At 39.9% G+C, this 22,682-nt stretch overlaps 1 protein-coding gene across 1 annotated transcript in view; it reads right to left on the bottom strand.

Annotated features, from left to right (window-relative positions):
• The window catches only part of LOC132833273 (tryptophan 2,3-dioxygenase-like), an 89,358-nt gene that overhangs the window by 60,948 nt on the left and 5,728 nt on the right, over positions 1–22,682 (bottom strand). Inside the window, exons 3-5 of the mRNA XM_060851435.1 lie at positions 13,414–13,504; positions 13,222–13,292; positions 6,433–6,560 (exon numbers count right to left, since the gene is read on the bottom strand). Coding sequence (XP_060707418.1) covers positions 6,433–6,560; positions 13,222–13,292; positions 13,414–13,504 — 290 coding nt within the window. The remainder of the gene's footprint in view (positions 1–6,432; positions 6,561–13,221; positions 13,293–13,413; positions 13,505–22,682) is intronic.

The raw sequence follows: 22,682 nt of genomic DNA, 5'->3' as shown, positions 1-22,682 counted from the left end.
TAGCTTCTGTTACTCACTTGCTGGCATCAAGATGCAATTTTAAAAATAAAATTAATTCATGATATGGGGCATCACCAGCTAGGTCAGCATTTATTGCCCAGCCCTAATTTCCTTTCAGGCTATTAGGAGCTGACCAGCTTGCTGTGGGCCTGGAGTCACATGTAGGCCAGACCAAGTAAGAATGGCACTTTCCTTCCCTAAAGAACATTAGTTGAACCAGATGGGGTTTTCCAACAAACAACAATGGATTAATGGTCATCATTTAGACTCTTAATTCCAGATTTTAATTTTATAAAAATTGAATTCAAATTTCACCATGATGGGATTAGAACCTATGACCACAGAACATCATCTGGATTAATAGTTCAGTGATAATAACATCAGGCCATTGCCTCTATTATGTTTGCTATATGTTTGCCTACATAACATATACCACAAAAATTATATTGAGATAATATCTTGAGACAGATATCCTGACATTATTAACAACACCAATTATGTACATTAATATATCTCAGAATTACACCACAGTTTGGGTTCAGTGCTTGCTTTGTTCGCTATTATGATTTATACATCGTTGATTGACTGAACTGAACAGTATCAACTGACTGGTCTGACTACGACAAATTGACTCACCATTGGCTAAAAGTAAGGAGGAGACCTTTTATACTAGAACATCGCACTTTGTGATGCTATTTTGACATCTTGGTGCTTTGCTCAGATTTGTATAATAATACTCCAAATGTATCAAAAGGATGTAATGTATTAGTTCCATGACTTGTCATTAGTACACAATGGCAGAAGTAATACATGCATGTTTAACCTCTTAATTATTATCCCTGTCTTCAAGGAAGAATCTGTATTATTATTTTGTCAATCCTTGTTTTATGAGTGGTACACTAAATCAAACACAAGAAGGTAATATGCATCTCACTGAAGATGATAGTTAACAGCTTTTGATGCTGGTAAGTTCAAGAATAACATTCACTTCTTAGTTCATTTAAGCATCATGTAAGAATATTACTGTTAGCTTCATAGAACTTGCAATATCACGGAAGACATTCAGCTCACCTAGTCCTTGCTGGCTTTCCATACACCAAACCAATCAATCCCATTCCCGCTTTATACCATAGCGCTGCATGTTTATTTCCTTCATGCGGTCAGCAGATTTTCTTTGGAAAAAGTTATTGAATGTCAATACTCCTACAATTCCTGTGCATAATAGGTTCAAGCCTATTACCAAAGTGTAATAAAGCTGTATAATAAAGTTCGTTGTCATCTCTCCCATCCTAAACCACCCACCCTCCCAACAGTTCTCACCAAAAGCCATAAATTACTTAAACATTACTTAATGTGAACAGTATTTCCTTGACTACTTTTCCAAACTTGTCACAATCTCGTAAACTCTATCAGACTCTTGATTTCATTTGCTTCAAAGAGTATTACCCCAGCTTCTCCAGTCGAAACTCCCTTAACCAGGATTCATTCTGTTAAACCTGCTCTCTTAAGGACTTTCAACTCTTTCCCAACGTATGGGAATCAGAGGCACAGTGACCTTGAAGAAAGTATTGGTATTCAATGAACCTATTGCATCACCTTGGAGATATAGTTCGGCTGACTCTCTTTCATCATATTTCTTTATGTTTCTTGTTGCCATTTGGTGCCTTATATGTCATTAGATTGGATTAGATTACCTACAGTGTGGAAACAGGCCCTTCGGCCCAACAAGTCCACACCGAAGCGCAACCCACCCACACCCCCACACCCACCCCCTCACCGAACACTACGGGCAATTCAGCATGTCCAATTCACCTAACCTGCACATCTTTGTGACTGTGGGAGGAAACCGGAGCACCCGGAGGAAACCCACGCAGACACGGGGAGAACGTGCAAACACCACACAGTCATTCTCCTGAGGCGGGAAATGAACCCCGGTCTCTGGCGCTGTGTGGCAGCAGTGCTAACCACTGTGCCACCGTGCCGCCCAGTGTTTAGTATTTTTCCTTGATACTTTCTTCAGTACAATGGAGAATTTTTTCCCTCTTCATCTGACTTGCTGATACATAGTAACGGCTTAGACACTGGTCAGTGGCAATGTTGGACTTATTGCTATTGCTCACAAGGACTTTACTGATTTGTAGCTTTTTTCTTGTGTAATCATTTGATCCTGCCTCAGAGAACAACATACAATGCAGGAGGTCCTATTCAAATCCAGATGTTCATAAAAGAAGTGGAGTAAGAGGGGGACATGGTTCCTTTTTATACTACTATCCATGGCAAGAGGTTTTTGAGAAATTTAATACACAAGTGTGGACTAGTAAATGGGTCAGCAGATGAATGGGTAGAGGTTGGTTAAGTAGGTAAGTAGCAAGGTTGTGTTCAAGATATAATCATTCATTTGAGTGCTACTTGATGAGGTCAAAAGGCTCGAGGGTAGTCATGTCACGGGCATCATCAGGTCACATCAGCGAGTATGGTTGTATCAAGAGGCAATGTCAGGTCTGACCTTGAGTCAGGTGCTTGTGTGGGTAATCATTTTGTCTGGTCAGTGACAAAATCAGGTAGTCAGTGAGTTGACCTCTGTTATGCCAGGTTCTACGTTATCAAAGCAAAAAAAGAACTGCAGATACTAAAAACCAGAAACAAAACCAGAAATTGCTGGCAAAACTCAGCAGGTCTGGCAGCATCTGCAGAAAACAGATATAATGATTTTCAGACCAGTGATCCTTCTTCAGAACTGATTGCATTTGGGAAAAGGGTGATATATATGCTAAGAAGAAGTGGAGGGTGGGAGAAGGAGCAAATGATATGTGGATAGGGGGACCTGAGCTTCCGGGTCCCTGCCATTTCAACACACAACCATGTTCCCTGCTCAACATCGTTGTCTCAGGCTTGCCTCAGTGCTCCAGTAAAGCTCAGTGCAAACTGTAGTAGCAACACCTGAATTTCCAACTGCAGCTTTTTAGACTCATTATTGAATATAACAATTTAAGAGCTTGAGTACCTTTTCCCATGTCCTTATCCCCGACCCCCATACATCAGGCATTTTGACATCATAGTTGCTCCCATAAACAATCCATGATCCAGATCTATGCCAAAACGTTGAGGGAGGCAAGAGACAAATTAGTTCCTTGAAAGTGGAGTCTCGGGTAGATATGATAGTGAAGAAGGCCTTTGGTATGCTTTCCTTTATTGATCAGTGCATTGACTATAGGAGTTGAGAGGTCAACTTGTGGCCGTACAGCACATTAGTTAGGCCACTTTTGGGATATTGTGTGCAGTTCTGGTCTCCCTCCTACCAGAAGGGTGTTGTGAAACTTGAAAGGTTCAGAAAAGAATTATGAGGACGTTAACAGGGTTTAAGGATTTGAGCTATAGGGAGAGGCTGAGTAGGCTGGGGCTATTTTCCCTGCGGTGTTGGGAGGCTGAGGGGTGACCATATAGAGGTTTATAAAATCATGAGGCACATGGATATGATAAATAGACAGGGGCTTTTCCCTGGAGTGGGAGAGTCCAGAACATGACGGCATATGTTTATGGAGAGAGGAGAAAGACATAAAAGGCGCCTAAGTGGCAATGTTTTCTTGCAGAGGGTGGTGCATGTATGGAATGAGCTGCCAGATGAAGTGGTGGAGGGTGGTATAATTGCAACATGTAAAAGGCATCTGGATGGGAATATGAATAGGAAGGGTTTAGAGGGATATTGGCCAAGTGATGGCAAATGGGACTAGATTAGGTTAGGATACCTGATCAGCATAGGTGAGTTGGACCAAACAGTCTGTTTCCGCACTGTACATCTCTATGAATCTATTATATATAAAGGGTAACAGGGATAATCCAGTAATTTACAGCACTGTGAGCCTCATGGCAGTGGCAGGGAAATTATTGGAAAAGATTCTCAGGGACAAGATCTAAACGCATTTAGAAGCAAATGGACTGAAGACCGAAAAACAGCATAATTTTGTGCACCAGGAGTTCATGCCTCACTAACTTGATGAGGGAAAGTGAGTTTGTTGAGGTGACAAAGATGATTGATGAGGGAAAGTGGTTGATGCTGTCTGCATGGACTTCAGTAAAGTCTTTGACAAGGTCCCTCATGGCAGACTGGTACAAAAGATAAAGTCGCAAGGTATTGTGGTGAGCTCGCACAGAACAGGCTTAGTCATAGGAGACAGAGAGTAGTGGGGGAGTGGAGGACTGACAATAGTGGTATTCCACAGGGATCAGTGCTGGGACCTCTCTGTTCACGGTCTACATAAATGGTTTGGAGGATAATGTGGCTGGTCTAATTAGTAAGTTTGCAGACGATATAAATATTGGTGGAGTTGCAGATAGTGAGGAAGGTTGTCAGGGGATACAGCAGGACATAGATCCATTGGAGGCATGGGCAAAAAAATGGCAGATGGGGTTTAATCCAGCCAGTTATGAGGTGATGCATTTAGAAGGTCGAGTACAGGTGGAAATTACTAGGAGTATTGATATCCAGAGGGATCTGGGTGTGCCGGTTCAAAGATCACTGAAGGTGGCAATGCAGGTAGGTAAGGTAGTAAAAAAGCTATATGGCATGCTTGCCTTCATTGGAGGAAGCATTGAGTATAAAGATAGATAATTTATGCTGCAGCTTTATAGAACTTCAGTTAGCCACACTTGGAATATTGCGAACAGTTCTGGTCACCACGCTACCAGAAGAATGTGGATGATTTGGAGAGGATATAGAAAAGGTTTTCCAAGGTGTTGCCTGGTATGGGGGATTTTAGTGATGATGAAGGATAATCTGGGTTTGTTTTCACTGGAACGCAGGAGATTGAGGGTTGACGCGATAGAAGTTTATTATATAAAGAATGACATGGATAGAGTGGAAAGCTATTCCCAGGGTGGAGGGGTCAATTAGTAGGGCACACAGATTTAAAGAGTAAGGGGGAATGTTGAAAAGAGATGCGTGAGACACATTTGGCAGACAAACTGTGGCAAGTGCCTGGAACATGTTGCCAGAGGAGGTGGTGGAAGCAGACACTAGCAGCATTCAAGAAGCACCTAAATTAATCAATGAAAAGGAAGAGAATAGAAGGATACAGATCCTGTAAGTGAAGACAATTTTAATATGAAAAGGACAAAATGTGTCAGCGACTGAGGGCTGAAGGGCCTGGTCCTCTGCTGTGTTGTTGCTTGTTCTTTGTCAGCCATTAAGCACTCCCACTGGTAGCTGTTTATTCTCAAAGGTTGACCTTTACCCTTTCCTTCGTCTCCCTGCTTTTCTCTCACTTTGGGATCCAACTCCACGCATCATTTACCCTTCCCCATAGTCCTTCACCTTTGCCATAATTTTAGCATCAAAGAAATGCAGATGTGTCTAGACAGTATGGAACTAGCCCATCAAAAGTTAAACAGCCTGGAAAATTTCCACATGCCTGCAAGCTTTCCAGCATGCTTCCAGTCTGTGACAATCCAGAGACTGGAAGATTTGGACCTTTACATTTCATGATATTGTAACATTAATAACAGAAGCTTACTTACCTGCAGTTAGCAAAGCAAATCAAATGTAATTCTAGCTCTATTTTTTAAGGTTTCACATTAATACAGAAGTGTGTAAAGTAGGACCGAAATTTCCTGAAAGCTACACGTGTCATACAAGGATCATTAGTCATGTAGGGTGCAATTTTTACTGCTCCTCCTTCTCCTCATCTCAAACCTCCATATAATTGCGAGAGTGTAATAGCAGATCCTGTATCACTACTATGTCTTGCACCAGACACTTACATGGCTGCAAAAGATCTTCCTCCTGTCTCACAAATATATGTTTGACTGGCCTGAGATTGCTTCAGGCACATGCTAATCTGCCTCCTTCAAGGATTCCTAATGATACATACCTTCCACCTAGGCGTTACATCCAAGAAACTGAATTATCTCAGGGGATAAATCCTTCACAGGATGATGGCATCATTGGCTAGGGCAGCATTTATTTTCAATTTTAAGTCACCCAGAGGACAATAGAGTCAACCATATTGCTGATTCATGTGTAAGTGAGACAAGATAAAGATGGAAGATTTCCTGCTTAAAGGACATTAGAGAAGCAGATGTTTTGCTTTATGTGGTTTTGCAGCGGTTATGTGGTCTCCAATTTAACAAAATTCAAATTTAGTGATGTGTCACTGTGGTATTCAAGCCATGTGTCCCAAATATTTGCCTCAGGTTCTAGATTTCTAGCCTAGTAGAATTTTTCACTGCATTATCACCTCCTCATCATGTATTGATCAAATACCAGAGATGTGAAGTCATATGTTCAGAATCTCTAAGGCAGAGGTCTTCATTGCAACAAGTGTGAAAATAAATGCAATCATATGTTTTGTAGATAATAAGAAATTGTTTCTTTGCAGTCAAATGCATTACATAAAACTTTTCCCCTTATTCGCGACAGTTGCAAATTTTCGCTACCTGAAATCAAAGAAGTCCAGTGCTGTCATAGTCTCCAGAATTGCAAACTGGTCCACCAGAAGCTTAAGGATTATTGCAATTCGATGGATTCTTGAGATCACTTTTAGCATATTCCTTTCGTCTCTCACCTGGAACACATCATTTCATGGGTTGCAAATTAATACCTGTCCTATTTAAAAGGATAATTTGGCATAGTCAAAAAGTGCTGATTAGTTCAGCCTCCAACATAACAAAAACAAATAAAAGCAATGTTTAGAAGGTAAGTTACTAAAGTTTTGGAGTGTCCAAAAGATCTAAGCATTCTTTGTGGCTCTACTAGACACTTTAGCTGAATATTCAAAGTATCAGATTGTCTGAGCAGGTTTCAAACCTGGAGGTCTGCAGGTACTTGAGATCAGAGTCGAGAGTGTGGTGCTGGAAAAGCACAACAGGTCAGGCAGTTTCTAAGGAGCTGGAGAATTGACGTTTCGGACATAAGTCCTTCAACAGGAATGAGGCTCATGTCTGAAACCTCAATTCTCCTGCTTCTTGAATGCTGCCTGACCTGCTGTAATTTTCCAGCACCACACTCTCACCCCAGGTTTCAAACCTGTGGTCCTGTCATAGTGGAATTCAAGATCAAACTCAATGTTTCCAGTGCAGAATGACACATGCAGAGTGTACATTATGTCTTGGCTCCTAGATAATCTTCAACAATTAAACTGGTCAAGAAGTGGAAAAGCTTTTCCATGAATGGCAGTAAGCTTTGTGGTAATCCAGCAATTTAAGAAATGTTGCTGGATTGCTCATGTTTTTGAAACATGTATAAACAATAAGTCTCTGGTGTACTATTAGGATCCATTACTTGAATTATTTGTTGCTGACATAAAGGGGTCAACACTTGAAGTCAAGTATGATGGCTTGTGGAGCTGGATAGTTGATGTTTTCTTGTACAAGGGGAAGCAGCAGACCAGCAGACCTTGGGCCAAAGGTGCTGAGAGATAAATGGGAGGGGTGGGCAAAGGTAGCTGGAAATGTGATATGTAGGTGAAGGTAGGTGATGATGGTGATAGATTGGCATGGAGGGTCAAGCAGATAGGCGGGCAGGAAGATGGACAGGTAGGACAGTTCAAGAGGGCAGTGCTGTTTTGGAGAGTTGGATCTGGGATAAGATGGCGTGTGGGGAGATTAGGAAACAGATGAATTTGACATTGATCCCACGTGGTTGGAGGGTCCCAAGGTGGAAGATAAGGCTCTCTTCCTGCAGGCATCATGCAGTGGAAGTGGCCCAAAGGACTGGCAATGAAGGCAAGCTTGCCAATTGCCTTTTTAACCACCCATCTATATATTATGCAAACTTCAAAGTATTATGTACCTGCACCACGAGATCCTTCTGTTCTGAAACAGTACCCAACGTTAATAATAGAAGCCCTACCTTTGTTAGTTGTAGCAAAATGCAGTACCTCACATTTATCCACATTGAACTCCATCTGCCATTTTTTTGGCCCATTGACCCATTTGATCAAGATCCCTTTATAATCTTAGAAAATCTTCTTCACCATCTACTAAACCACTAATTTTGGTGTTGCCTGCAAACTTCTAGTTGCTCTTATTTAGGTTTAAAATGCTAGTCTTATCCCCAATCTTCTCCCTTTCAAACTGGACATAAAAGTCATTCATATAATGGTCACAGCTACCTATGACTGCCTTAACTGCAAATGTCATTCCCTAATCCTGTCACTTTGCACAATACCAAGGCTAATATGACCTACTGTCTGTTCAGTTCCAAAACAGGCTCCTCTAATAAGTTATCTTGAAAGCATCCCTTGAACTCTTCAGCCAGGTTATCACTGTCATCTGATTTTTCAAGTTTCTATGAAGTTGAAAGTCATCCATGATTATTGCCATGTGTTTATCACATGTGGCCAATGCTCCTTGTAAACTTTGCCTCAGCTTTTGGTTACTGTTGGTGGTCTGTAGACCACTCGCACTAGGTGACTTCTTTCCCCTACTATTTGTCATCTTCACACAAATAGATTCTACACATTCAGCTCCTAAACCAAGGTCATAACTGACTGCTAAAAAAAATGGTATCCTTATTAAAAGTGCCACCTACCCCTCCACCTTTACTCTAGTTTTCTATTTCTTTTAAATGTTATGCACCCCTCAACAATTAGGATTCAATCGCCATTCTCACTTTGAACAATTACACCTTTAACTCATCTCACTTTCTATAAGTCCAAGATATGGCTATAGATTCCTGCATTGGTCCCAGTTATGCCATTATGGGGTATGTTGAAAATTCTTTGTTCCAGTCTTACATGGGTTCTCACACCCAACTCTTTCTCCAATGAGCAATTACACCATTGGTGCTACTTCTGGTCTTGTCTGGAATTGGAAAAGCGAATCAATTTTGCTTCTAATTTCCATTGTTTGTTCACTTTCATCTGGTCCATCTCTTTTGCTTCCTCTCTCATCCTTGACTTCACTATTTCAATTTCCAGGCACATCCTGTTTACCAATATCCATCGCAAACTCACAGACTCTCACAGTTATCTCAATTACACTTCCTTACACTCTGTTTCTCCACCTCTGTCATATCTGTTCTGATGATGCCACCTTCCAACAGTGTGTACCTGATGTGTCCTCTTTTTTCTTCAAGTGAGGAATTTTCGCCACGCTGTGTTTAAAAAAGATCCGCAACCATATTCAACCCATCTCTCCTACTTCAACCCACAGTCTATTCCCTCCTTTCCAAGACATCAAAATGGTTCCCTTTGACCTCACTTTCCATTCCACCATTCAAAGGACGTGCCTCTGCTATTTCTGGCACTGCCACCAAGATGCCACCACCGAATAAATCTATCTCTTCCCTGCACTGTCAGCATTCTGCAGAGACTGTTCCCTCCCCAATATTTTATCCACTCCTCTATCAATTCTAACATATTCTTAGCCCCCATACCATTTTTTGTAATCTCAGGGGCCATTCACCTTATCTCTTCTCACTGTCCAAAGTTCCAAACATACCTTCCAAATGAAACAACATTTTCCACGTACTTCTTTCAATGTAGTCTATTGTTTTCTCTGCTCACAATCCAGTTTCCATTACATTGACAAGACAAAAGGAAGACTGGGTGACCGCTTTGCTAACATTTCCATGCTTAATCTGTGACATTATTTCAATGAAGTTCAATGCCAGCCTCCCCTGAGGCAAGGTAATCCTAAGGCTGAATCCCCTACTAACCTGTCTTTCTCTAATGAGAGAGCAGTCCTCTGGGACAATTGTCAACTTTACCACTGTTATCACTAGTTGTGCCTTTTGCTCTGGGCATAATCACAATCTGTTCTGCTGACATATCCCCCATTCCATCAACAGACTCTTCTGAAAAAATTCATACAGGACTCAAATAGTAACTCTTTCTCTCCCCACAGATGCTGCTATAATTGTTGTACTTCTCCATCACTTTCTGTCTTTATCCTAATCCTGAAGGCATAATGGATTTCAGATTGTGGTTATTTATATCATTGTGCACAGTCAGGTTTTTTTTTACATTGTTATCATTGTTCTGGAAAATCAATCACAGATTCTTTATATTAAAAAAAAGTTACTGGAAAAGCTCTGCGCATCTGGCAGCATCTGTGAATAGAAATCAGAGTTAACATTTTGGGTCTGATGACCCTTTCTCAGAACCTGCCAGACCTGCTGAACTTTTCCAGCAACTCTGTTTTTGCTTCTGATTTACAGCATCTAAAGTTCTTTGGGTTTTTACAGAGCCTTTATAGTTTTGTCTTTTTATATCTTTGTGACAACCAATTTTAAGTGTTGTTGTCTTCTTAGTTTTATTTCACTCCTCCTTTTTTTGAGGGGACATAATTATAAAGAGAAAGGCAGAAGGTTTAGAAAGGATTTGAGGAATATTTTTCATCCAGGTGATAGTGGGAATCAGGAGGAAAACCTCATAACCCTTTAAAAAGTAAGTAGATGAATACTTAAAATGTCATAATTATATACCAAACATTGGAAAATGGAGTACATCAAGCAGACTTGATGAGCCACAGGACCTCTACTGTGCTGTATGATAATTATTCTATGACTATGGCCCCATTTTTCCACATCACTACTTTTCTAACTAACCATGTCTCTACCCTTTGACATTTCACACATTGCTACCACCACTATTCTTGTCACCACTATTCAGTTTAAAACCGCCTCTACTTTCCTATTTAGAACAAATGAATGAATGTTTTTATTGTCATCTGTATTTTACATTGAGAAAAGCAATAAAATACAGTGAAAAGCCTTTCCACTGTTGACACAATGCGGTCGCATTTTAAATAGTTTTTAAAAAAAGAAAAATTAGAAAGATATAGCTTAAAAAGAGTCTATCAATCCTCAGCCAGCTCGTTACCAACAACATCTGTGCTGTTTCTTCAGTTCACAAGAACACTGGCTTCGGCACAGTTCACGTATCGACCATCCCAACGGTTCAGGCTCATTATCCCTATACTGGAGAGGAAGACAGAGCCAAATGCAATAACTACAGAGGGATTTCCTTACTAACCACCAGTCTTTGCAGGAACCATCATCAAGTGCCTCCATTATGTGGCTTAGTAGCTCCTGCCAGAATCACAATGCAGATTCCATCTATCAAGAAGCACAATGGACATGATATTTACAGCAAGGTGATTTCAAAAAAAGTACAGAGCTCAGTAGGAAATTATATCCATGATGTAATGATATGCAACCATAAACCTCACCAGCATATCTACCACAGACCCCAATGATTGGGTCTGGGAAGGTTACATCATCTTTTCCATCTTCCTTGTCACAACAATCCACCCAACTCATGAAACTTCCCACTGGGAAGGAGTAACACTACAGGGTGAGCAGAAAATTCTTCAAACAATGTCATCTCCAGCCCAAAACCAAGATCCCCATAACATCTGTTACTAAACTGCAGTACACAGATGATACTTGTGTGTAGGCACACTAAGAGACCAACTTCCAAACCTTCATCAAGGAAACAGGTGAAAGAATTGGTTTCCTCCTACAGTCTGCTCTACTGCATAACATGGTCCCAAACTTTCAAAATCCAGAGTAAACCATGAGAGAATATGGATCAATTCCCACATCTGAGGAAGTGAATGTTTGATGACACAAACTCCAAACCTGGTACCAAGTTCATTGTCTACAGGGCAGCATTATTACGTGTCCTGGTATATGCATTGGAAGTGTGGGCAATGTTAACAGGCATACAAAGGAATATCAGCAGCAATATCTCTCCAAAATCTGACAAATCTACTGGCAGTAATAGTGCTCCAATATGGCAGACCTCAATTATGCCAACATTCACAGCATTGAGGCACTTGTCAGTATTAATCAATTGTGAGGCCACATCATCTGCATGACTGGGAGTTCTCTCCTCTGAGCTTTATCTCAATAAATATTTTTGAGAAGGTCAAATCCTTCCTGTAAAAATATTATACCAATAGTCCATAAACCTTGTAGCTTCTTGACTTTTTGCAATTTTTCCTAAGCATCTGTGCATGTTGCATTTCCTTTGCATGTTGCTATTAATTTGTAATGAACATAGGAATCAAAATTTTAAATTAAGTTATTTACTCAGCATTTTCATAGCTGACATCTTGAATTCAGTGGGATATTGTTTTCCCATGGGTGAAGCCAAAGTAAGTGACTGTTTTCAGCATCTTACCCTCCTTATCAGAAATTCTGCAGTTCTTCCACTGAAGGTACAAGATGAGAGTAAGCAAGCCCAGCAAACATTCAGTTTTAAAACAAGAAGAATTGTCCTACACTTTTATTTATAATCTCATAATAAATTTCCAGATTAGATAAAGATAAAGAATGCCTTTCAATTTATTTAATCTCTTAATGCAAGGCAATCATCCTTATCTTCCCATTACTTTATCTAAAAGAAACAATTCAATGCTTTGGCCTCAAATGCGTTTTCTAGCAACACAGAGAAAGCATATTATCAGGCTGCCCGTATTGATAAAAGATAATTACAGGCAGAGACAGACATTGCAGATACTTTCTAACTTTTCAATAAACAAACTAATAAGTGCCTTACAAAAAAGCTTACAATGGCATTTCAGTTATATTGAAGCTTGTTTGATGATTACAAGAAATACTTTGGTTGTCTTTTCTCCTCATGGAGTACTTGTTGAAAAAACTGTGATGGAACATCGAAAGGAAATGTTTTGTTAGCTTGTACAAAACTGGATAATCTTGATAATTTATGAGCAATCAAGTGGACTTGAAGGGACAATCTTATTAGCCTAACAAATTATAGTGAAAAGCTTACCTCAAATGGCCTCTCAACTTCCATCCTATCTTTACAGATACAGTAAATAAAAACCTAGCTCTTTACTTTGTTGCTCAGATTTAAATTAAAATGATAAAGAGAGACCAATGATATAAGATAACTTTGATTTGCACCTTTAAGGAAGGATTCCAGCAGTTTTGGATTAGTGACTAATTGTCTGATCAAAACTGCTGATAAAAATCTGAGGTAATTGGATCTAAGGCAACATCACAAAGTTATGCAGCACATAAGAAGACCATTCAATCCATCTTGCCTCTGTTGTTCTTTGAAAAAGTCCAACATCCTCTCTTCTCACTAGGTTAAGTCATCAGTTGGGGAAAACAAATCAGCTGGATTTTAATTGCATAGCTGTTCAGCAGGAAACTGAGTGGAAAGAATTAAAGTTCACCTGACTACATAGACATTTCCCTCCATCATTCACTGTAAGATTTGTAGAAACTAGGGATCAATGTAAAATACTCACATGACCATTCTCAAATATTGCACGAACTGAATCCAATTCCCAAAGAATCTGCTTGAACCACAGTTCATAAGCTGCAATTTATAGATGTAAAAACCTAAAATTACCAATAATTTATTGTGCAATAAGTTATTGTGAATAATTTGCCAATGTCAACATGTTTTTATCATTGAGATAATAATGTTAGCAACTTACCTTGGTGAGTTATAATAAATAGATGTTCATCATGTATTTTGTTTCCATTCTTTTCACTTTGTAGTTCTTGAGCATTTATTATTTTATCCAACTTTAAAGAAAAACAGAGTTTAAAATTCAGCATAGAATGGACAGTTATTTATACTCAGGAATTAGGAAAATAACATGTGAGATCACATCTGTTGTTGTATTTGCTGTTGCTTTTATTAACTTTAATGGCTATATTAAACTGAGGGAGAGAAAACTGGAGATCGGCAAAAATAAAAAGATGGTGCAAAAACAGCATTCAGCAGAATTTCTGCTGTTTCCTAATTTATTGCATGAAAATACATGTGGAAAATCCAGAGGAATGGCTATTTATGCTGATTTTCCAGAATGCCCATCTGAGTTCCAGTAGGAATTGAGGGAATCCACTTGAAAATTGAAGATTGGTTTCTCTTTCTTAAATGGGAACATAATTTTCTTCAAATATATTTCAGTAGGTTATTCGAATAGTTTCTGTTTATCTGTTGTTATTGTTAGAATCATAGAGTTATAGAGGTATGCAGCACGAAAACAGAACCTTCATTCATGTCATCTAGGCTTCCTTAACTGAACTAGTCACATTTAGAACAAATAACAATGAACAATACAGCACAAGAACGGGTCCTTCAGCATCCAAGCCTGCACCATTTTGCCCTTCCATATTAAAACTATCTTCTTGTATAGGACTCATCTCCCTCTATTCCCTTCCTATTGATGTATTCATCAGGGTGCTTTTTGAATGCTGCTATTGTGTCTGCTCCAACCACCTCCTCTGACAGTGTGTTCCAGGCACTCACCACCCTTTGTGTGAAAAACATGCCTCACACATCACTTTCAAGCTACCCCGCCAACCCCGCACCTTGAACCTGTGTCCCCAGTAATTGATTCCTCCACCCTGGGAAAAAGCCTCATGCTTTTCACTCAATCCATGCCATTCATAATCTTATCAAGTTCTATCAGATGCCTCTCAACCTCAGCATTCCAGTGAAAACAAACCCAGTCTATCCAGCCTTTCTTCATAAGTAAAATCCCCCATACTAGACAAAATCCAGGTAAACCTTTTCTGTATCCTCTCCAAAGCATCCACGTTCTAGCATGTAGTGTGGTGACCAGCCAGAGTTTGGCCCATATCCCGCTAAACCCTACCGATCCATTGTCTTTTAAATGTTGTAATTGTATCTGCCTCTATCACTTCTTCTGGTAAGCCATGTAAGCACCACCCTCTGTGTGAAAAATCTGCCCCAATGTCCCTTTTAAATCTTTCCCTTCTCACCTTAAACCTATGCCTTCTAGTTTGGACTCTGTTACTCTGGGGAACACACCTTGGGTATTCACCTTATCTGTACCTCATGATTTTATATCTCGCCATAAGGTCACTCTTCATCTTCCTACACTGTCAGGAAAAACATTTCCAGCCTATCTAGTTTCTCCATAAAACTCAAAGGTTAAGTGAGTATAACCAGTGTGATTACTGGGTCATACCAGATAAATTGAGTGTAGATTTTAGTATTGAATTATTTGATGAGTCATACCAAATTATATCCTACATTATAATGCAAACATGTTAAAAATAAGTTAGATAAGATATGGCAGGACACAATTACATATAGGTAAAGCAATATCTTAGAGAAAGGAATACCATTAGAAGTATGATAGAAATTAGTTGAATTGGATTCCTGATGAGGGGCTTTTGCCCAAAACGTCGATTTCGCTGCTCCTCGGATGCTGCCTGAACTGCTGTGCTCTTCCAGCACCACTAATCCAGACTCTGGTTTCCAGCATCTGCAGTCATTGTTTTGACCTAATTAGTTGAATTGTCAAATTCACAAAGGGAGATAGACTTATCCCAGAAAATTGGGGATCTTATCATCAGTTGGAACAACAATGGATTTCTTATACAATGTCACACATTAAAGAAAAATAGAAACTGAAAATATATCGAAGAATAGTCAGCATGGATTTCAAAAGGAATGTCAAGCTTGAACTTCCTTATTGAATTCTTGTAGAAAGTAACAAGAAGTGTAGATAAGGGTAGTGTAGAATACAATAATTTGAATGTTCAAATGTCCTTCAAAAAGATGTCCTGAGGGCCTGTAGAGGTGGTGTCAAGTCACAGAATGATACTCAGCTGGCTTCAAACAAGGAAAGTGGAATCATGGTTCAAGGTAGTTACTCAGAACAGGCAAAAGGTAGATAGCAGAGCTCAATAAGGATCGAGGATGGGACCAGTATTGATTGTCATTTATGCAAATGGTCTCAAGTTGGAAATAGAAATACAGTTGTTCAATTTAGATTCACATTCATAAATCAGCAGACACTCATGAATCTCATAAAAAGAATGGTTAAGGATTAATTACAGCATAAAAGGAACCAAGATGGGGAGTTCATTTCCAAAGGATAGAATTGAAACTAGAACAGTTAAACTTACAAATAACCTGGATTTGACTGCATTCAGTTTTCTGTGAACATCTCTGATGTCTACTTTAGGAAACAAAGTTGAGGAACAAGAATACATGCAAAATTAATTTATTGCATTGAAAACAAATACTCAACCAGCTACAGCTCTTCTCCAGAAAATAAAGCTTCAGAAGTGACCTTTAGTGATGTTTAAGATTAAGCAATGATTTGAAAAGTAAATGGAGAGAAAACGTTTCCATCAGCAGAGGAGACCAGAACCAAGAGCCAGTGGATATGGGCCGGGTGCTGGCAGGTGGGAATAGATTGGGTTGGGGTATCTGGTCGGCGTGGACAGGTTGGACCGAAGGGTCTGTTTCCGTGCTGTACATCCCTATGACTCTAAGTCCAATATAGAATTCAGGGGAAATCCTTTACCCAAGAATGTGGTGAGAGTTTCAAGTTCTTGTTTGGATTGTTGTGGGTAAAGGAGATAAGGAATTGAATTCTTGAGCCAAACCTGTAAAAAGCCCAGCAAGGGCATAGATTTATCATCAGTGAGAATTTAAATGGTGTATGAGAAAAATAAATCGCCCAGAGGATGGTGAGAATCTGGAAATCTTTGCCTGAAAGGGTGATAGAGGCAGAAATCCTCATAACATTTAAGTAGTATTTAGATGTATACCAAGATATACAAAGGCCAAGTGCTGTAAAATAGGGTTAGAATAGTTAGGTGATTAACACAGAACAAAGAACAAAGAAGATTTTCAGCCCAGGAACAAGCCCTTCTGCCCTCCAAGCCTGTGCCAATCCAAATCCACTGTCGAAACCTATCGCCCAATTCCTAATGATCTGTATCCCTCTGTTCCCCACCTACTCATGCATCTGTCCTGACGTACCTTAAATGTATCTACCATGCCAGCCTCTGCTATCTCTGCTGGCAGCATGTTCCAGGCACCTACCCCACTTTGTGTAAAGTACTTTCCACATGTATCCCCCTTTAACCTTTCTCCTCTTGCCTTGAACATGTGACCTCTCGTTACTGAATTCCTCACCCTTGGAACAAGTTTATCTCTAACCACCCTGCCTATACCCTTGTGATTTTGTAGATCTCAATCAAGTCCCCCTCAATCTCCTGTTTGCTAATGAAAACAATCCTAACCTACTCATTCTCTCTTCATAGCTAGCACATTCTATACCAGGCAATATCCTTGTAAACCTTCTCTGCACCCTCTCCAAAGTGTCCACTTCCTTTTGGTAATGTGGCAACCAGAACTGTATACAGTATTCTAATTACAGCTGAACCAAAGTCTTGTACAATTTTAACATGACCTGCAAGCTCTTAAACTCAATACCCCGTCCGATGAAGGCAAGCATACTATATGCCTACTTGACCACTCTACCCACCTGTGCAGTAACCTTCAGGGTACAATGGACCTGAACTCCCATATCTCCCAGCCCATCAATTTTTCCCAAGGCTGTTCCATTTACTGTATAGTTAGGTCTAGAATCAGACCTTCCAAAACGCATCACCTCACATTTGTCTGGACTGGGCTCCATCTACCACTTCGCTGCCCAACTCTCCAGTCTATCTATATTCTCCTGTATTCTTTGACAGTCTCCTATGCTTTCTGCTACTCCATCAGTCTTCGTGTCATCTGCAAACTTACTGATCAGACCAACAATGCCCTCTTCTAGATCATTTATGTATATCATAAACAACAGTGGCCCCAACACTGACCCCTGTGGAACACCACTGGTCACCTTTCTCCATTTCGAGAAACTCCCTTCAACTACTACTCTCTGTCTCCTGTTGCTCAACCAGTTCTTTATACACCTAGCTAGAACACCATGTGACTTCACTTTCTCCATTAGTTTACAGTGGGAATCTTATCAAACGCCTTACTAAAATCCATATATGTGACATCAACAGTCCTTCCTTCATCTATCAACTTGGTCACTTCCTCAAAGAACTCTATGAAGTTGGTAAGGCATGATCTCCCCTGCACAAAACCATGTTTCCTATCACTGATTAGCCCATTCTCTTCCTCTTGCTTTCCACTTCCACTTACCTTCTTGGCCACTCTATCCACCTCTGCAGCCACTGTCAAGGTACAATGAATCTGAACTCCCAGATACCTCTGCACATCAACTTTTCCCAAGGCTGTTCCATTTTATCTCTCAGTACCTTCTCCAGTAACTTTCCCACCACCAACATCAGGTTCACAAGTCTGTAGTTACCTAGATATCCTTACTACCCTTCTTGTACAGGGGGGCAACATTCACAACTCTCCAGTCCTACAGCACTTCACCTGTGTTTAAGGATGATATAAAGCATGGTTTTTTGTTTTTAATGGCACAGACTGAAAGAGCTGAAAGATCTTTTGCTGTCCTGTAGACCTCTACGACTGAACAAAGATTAACATTTGGATCTCAAAATGGGAAATAAGAATCAGAAATTAACCAGAGGGAATAAGAGACCCAAAAGTAGTGGAACAGAGAGTCATAGAGTCATACAGCACAGAAAAGGCCCTTCAGTCCACCAAGTCTGCACTGACAATAATTATCACTAAACGTGCACAAATCCCAATTTCCTGCGCTTGTTCAATATCCTTGAATGTTATAGTATTTCAAATGCTCGTCCAAATATTTCTTAAAGGTTGTAAGAAAGATAGAATCCAAGCGAACAGCCACAGGGGTTCCCTGCACTGCCTGCCACTTCCCTTTCCATCCCCTGACTGTAACCCATCTGCCTATATCTTGCACCTTAGGTATGACTGCCTCTTTGTAACCCTCTCCACCTCCCGAAAGATCCAAACTTCATCCAGCTCCAACTCCAGTTCCCTAACGCAGTTTTTGAGGAGCTGGAGTTGGGTGCACTTCCTGCAGAGGAAGTCAGCAGAGACACTAGTGGTGACCCTTACCTCCCACATTCTGCAGGAGGAACATTCAACCTCCTCTCATGTAGTGAGACAAGCTGAACTGCACATAATACTCCAATTATGGCCTGACCACAGTCCGTACAACTCTAACGTTACTTTCTTGCTGTTATACTCTATGCCATAACGGATGAAAGTGGGTACCCCATTTGTCTTCTTAACTATCCTATTTACATAATTTTGCTGACTTCAGGGATCTGTGAATAATTACCCCAAGATCTCTTTGTTCCTCTGAGCTCCCCAGAGTCATTCATCCTGTTTTTTTCTTTCAGAGTCCATCGCCTTCACAGGATTAATTACCATCTGCCACTGTTCTGCTCATCTGAACAATCCATCTCTATCTTCCTATATAAATGGGTTTGTAGATTAGACTCAGTCTAAATTTTGTGGCACAGGCAATCTCACCCAAGGCACCTCATACCTTAAATACGTTATCTGGGTTGACATGACACTAATTGTTAAAGTTCACTTTAGAATGTAACTTGAAAAATGTTCTGCGATTTATATATGAAAAATAACCGAAACCAAAATGCTCATTCTAAAAGATGACAGACTTAACAAACAATCCAAGTCTTTTTCAATATATAATTTCAGTTACATCACACTATAGACCTTTGCTGTAAATTTAGTGCCTTATGATTTTATACTCCGTAACCACCTGATGAAGGAGCAGTGCTCCGAAAGCTAGTGCTTCCAAATAAACCTGTTGGACTATAACCTGGTGTTGCGTGATCTTTAACTTTATAAGATCTTACAACCACCTTCTTCACTTTTAAACACCCTTCCAATCTTGGTGTCATCTGCAAACTTGCTTAACGTTGCCCCCACACTTTCATCCATATAATTTCACATATAAGAAATGGAAGACTGGAGGATAGCAAATGTTGCCCCCTTGTTTAAGAAAGGGAGTCGGGACAATCCTGGTAATTATAGGCCTGTGAGTCTGACTTTGGTTGTGGGCAAGGTGTTGGAAAAGGTTATAAGAGATAAGATTTATAATCATCTGGAAAGGAATAATTTTATTAGGCACAGTCAACATGGTTTTGTGAAGGGTAGGTCATGCGTCAATAACCTTATTGAATTCTTTGTGAAGATGACAAAACAGGTGGATGAAAGTAAAGTTGTTGATTTGATGTATATGGATTTCAGCAAGGAGTTTGATAAGATTCCACATGGTAGGCTATTGCATAAAATACGGAGTTTTGGGATTGAAGGTGATTTAGCAGTCTGGCTCAGAAATTGGCTAACTGTAAGAAGTCAGAGGGTGATGGTTAATGGGCAATGTTCATTCTGGAGCTCAGTTACCAATGGTGTGATACAAGGATCTGTTTTGGGGCCACTGCTGTTTGACATTTTTATAAATTATCGAGATGTGCACATAGAAGAATGGGTTAGTAAATTTGCAGATGACACTAAGTAGGCAGAGTTGGAGATAGCGCTGAAAGATGTTGTCGGTTACAAAGGGACATAGATAAGATACAGAGCTGGGCTGAGAAATAGCAAATGGAGTTTAATGCAGAGAAATGTGAGGTAGTTCACTTCAGAAGAAGTAGCAAGATTGCAGAGTACTGGGCTAATGGCAAAATTCTTGTCAGTGTAGATGAATAGAGAGACCTCGGTGTCCTAGTGCGTAAGTCCCTGAAAGCTGCCACCCAAGTTGATAGGGTTGTTAAGAAGGCATATGGTATGCTGGCATTTATTGGTTAGGGGGATTGAGTCTTGGAGCCATGAGGTCACGCTTCAGCTGTACAAGACATTGGTCAGGCCGCACCTGGAGTGTTACATACAGGTCACCGCATTATAAGAAGGATGTGGAAGCTTTAGAATGGGTTCAGAGGAGATTTACTATGATGTTGCCTGTTAAGGAAGTGAACTCTTACGAGGAAAGGCTGAGGGAACTGAAGTTGTTTTCGTTAGAAAGAAGAAAGTTGAGAGGTGAATTAATCGAGACGTATAAGATAATCAGAGGATTAGATTGGCTGGACAGTGAAAGCCTTTTTCCTCGGATGGTGAAGGCTAACACAAAGGGACATAGCTTTAAATTGAGGAGTGATAGATTTAGGACAGATATCAGGGTATCTTTACTCAGAGAGTAATAGGGGTGTGGAACAACCTGCCTGCAACAGTAGTATACTGGCTGATTATAAGGGTATTTAATTGGGCATTGGACATACATATGGATAATAATGGAATAGTGTAGGTTAGATGGGCATCATATTAATTTCACAGGTCGGCACATCATGGAGGGCCTGTGTGGAAATTAAATAGACTTGACTCAAATATTAGCAAAAGCAACCGAAAAGCTTTGTTAATTTTTTTAACCTCTGCATTGCAGAGGGACCACATGCACTTGACAAAAATGCCTTGAGTATAATTCAGAAACTCTTCTTTTCCATTCCTTATGGAGAGAGGAGGAAAACTTCTTCAAGGCAGGCATCCAGATGAAGGGCTTTTGCCTGAAACATCAATTTTACTGCTCCTCGGATGCTGCCTGACCTGCTGTGCTTTTCCAGCACCACTCTAATCTAGACTCTGGTTTCCAGCATCTGCAGTCCTTGTTTTTACCTTATACCATTCCTTGTCACACTATCAAGGACAAAGACTGTGAAGATTTGAGTTGTTATTCTTTTCATTTCCTTGTTGTGGACATACTGTTCTTATATTTTGCTCTTGTTGAATGTTTACAAAGTTCCGCAGAGACAGGCTGTCCCTCGACTGCAGACTGCAGCAAAGTTGCAAAGTGTCGGAAAGTTTTAAATTTAGTAAAGCATTGTCTTTCAGATTTCAGAGTAAACGGATTTCAGAGTAAATGTTAATTTTGTTAATTTTCCATTACAGGCCTTCCTGTCATTCGAACAGCCTACTACCACTACCCTTTCTGTCCTGTTACTAAGCTAGTTTCTGATCTATCTTGCTATATTTCCCTGAATTCCACGTACTTTACCCTTCTCAAACAGTCTTCCATGTGGTAACTTGACAAAAGCTTTGCTAGAATCCATATAAACTAATTCAACTGAACTTCTCTTCCACACACTTAATCACATTTTTGGAAAATTATAATGAATTTGTTAGGCATGATCTTCATCTAACAAAGCCATACTAACACACCCAGTTAACTCATGCTTTTCATTAATTCCCTCCTTCAGAATTTTCTCTCCAATAGATTCTCCATCTTGACAGGAGTAATTATTATATAACTGGCTTTAATATAGTGATAGAAAAGGACTTAAAATTGATGAGCACCAAGATAATAAACTGGAGAACAGTAATTTTGAAAGGTTGATAATAAAACTTGGGAAAACAAAATAGGCAACAATATTGATAATTAGCAGTATAGAACAAGAATGGGGAGCAAATGGGGAAGAGATATACTTTGGAAATAGTGAGGACTGGAGACGCTCTAAAGTCAGAGTCAGTTAAGAGTTGACTTCAATCATGCATGCCTCTTAAGATATATTTCTTGTCGATAAAGTGTGGAGCTAGAAAAAGCACTGCAGGTTAAGCAACATCTGAGGAGCAGGGCAGCTAACATTTCAGTTCCGAATCTTCCAGTACTGATGAAAGATTTCAATCAGAAACGTTGACTCCCCTGCTCTTCAGATGCTGCTTGAACTGCTGTGCTTTTTCCAGCTCCACACTTTATCGACAAGAAATATATCTTAAGAGGCATGCATGATTGAAGTCAACACAAAGACATTGGGGAAAGAAATTACGAAAACATAGGCAAGGAGAAGCTATAAAAGTAAGTTATAAAATAAAAAAAAGGAAAGAAAATATATTTTACAGGCAAATCAACATAAAAGGAAGGTTGTGATAAGGATAATGAGATACAAGGTAGGATAATTCCATTGGTGAGAATAAAGAGCAGAAATATTAAATAATTATTTGTTGCAGTATTTAACAGAGTCTTCA

Source organism: Hemiscyllium ocellatum, chromosome 36 (assembly GCF_020745735.1).
Source record: "Hemiscyllium ocellatum isolate sHemOce1 chromosome 36, sHemOce1.pat.X.cur, whole genome shotgun sequence".
NCBI lineage: Eukaryota > Metazoa > Chordata > Chondrichthyes > Orectolobiformes > Hemiscylliidae > Hemiscyllium > Hemiscyllium ocellatum.
Note: the sequence above shows the minus strand (reverse complement) of the source record. Positions and strands in the feature narration are given on the sequence as shown.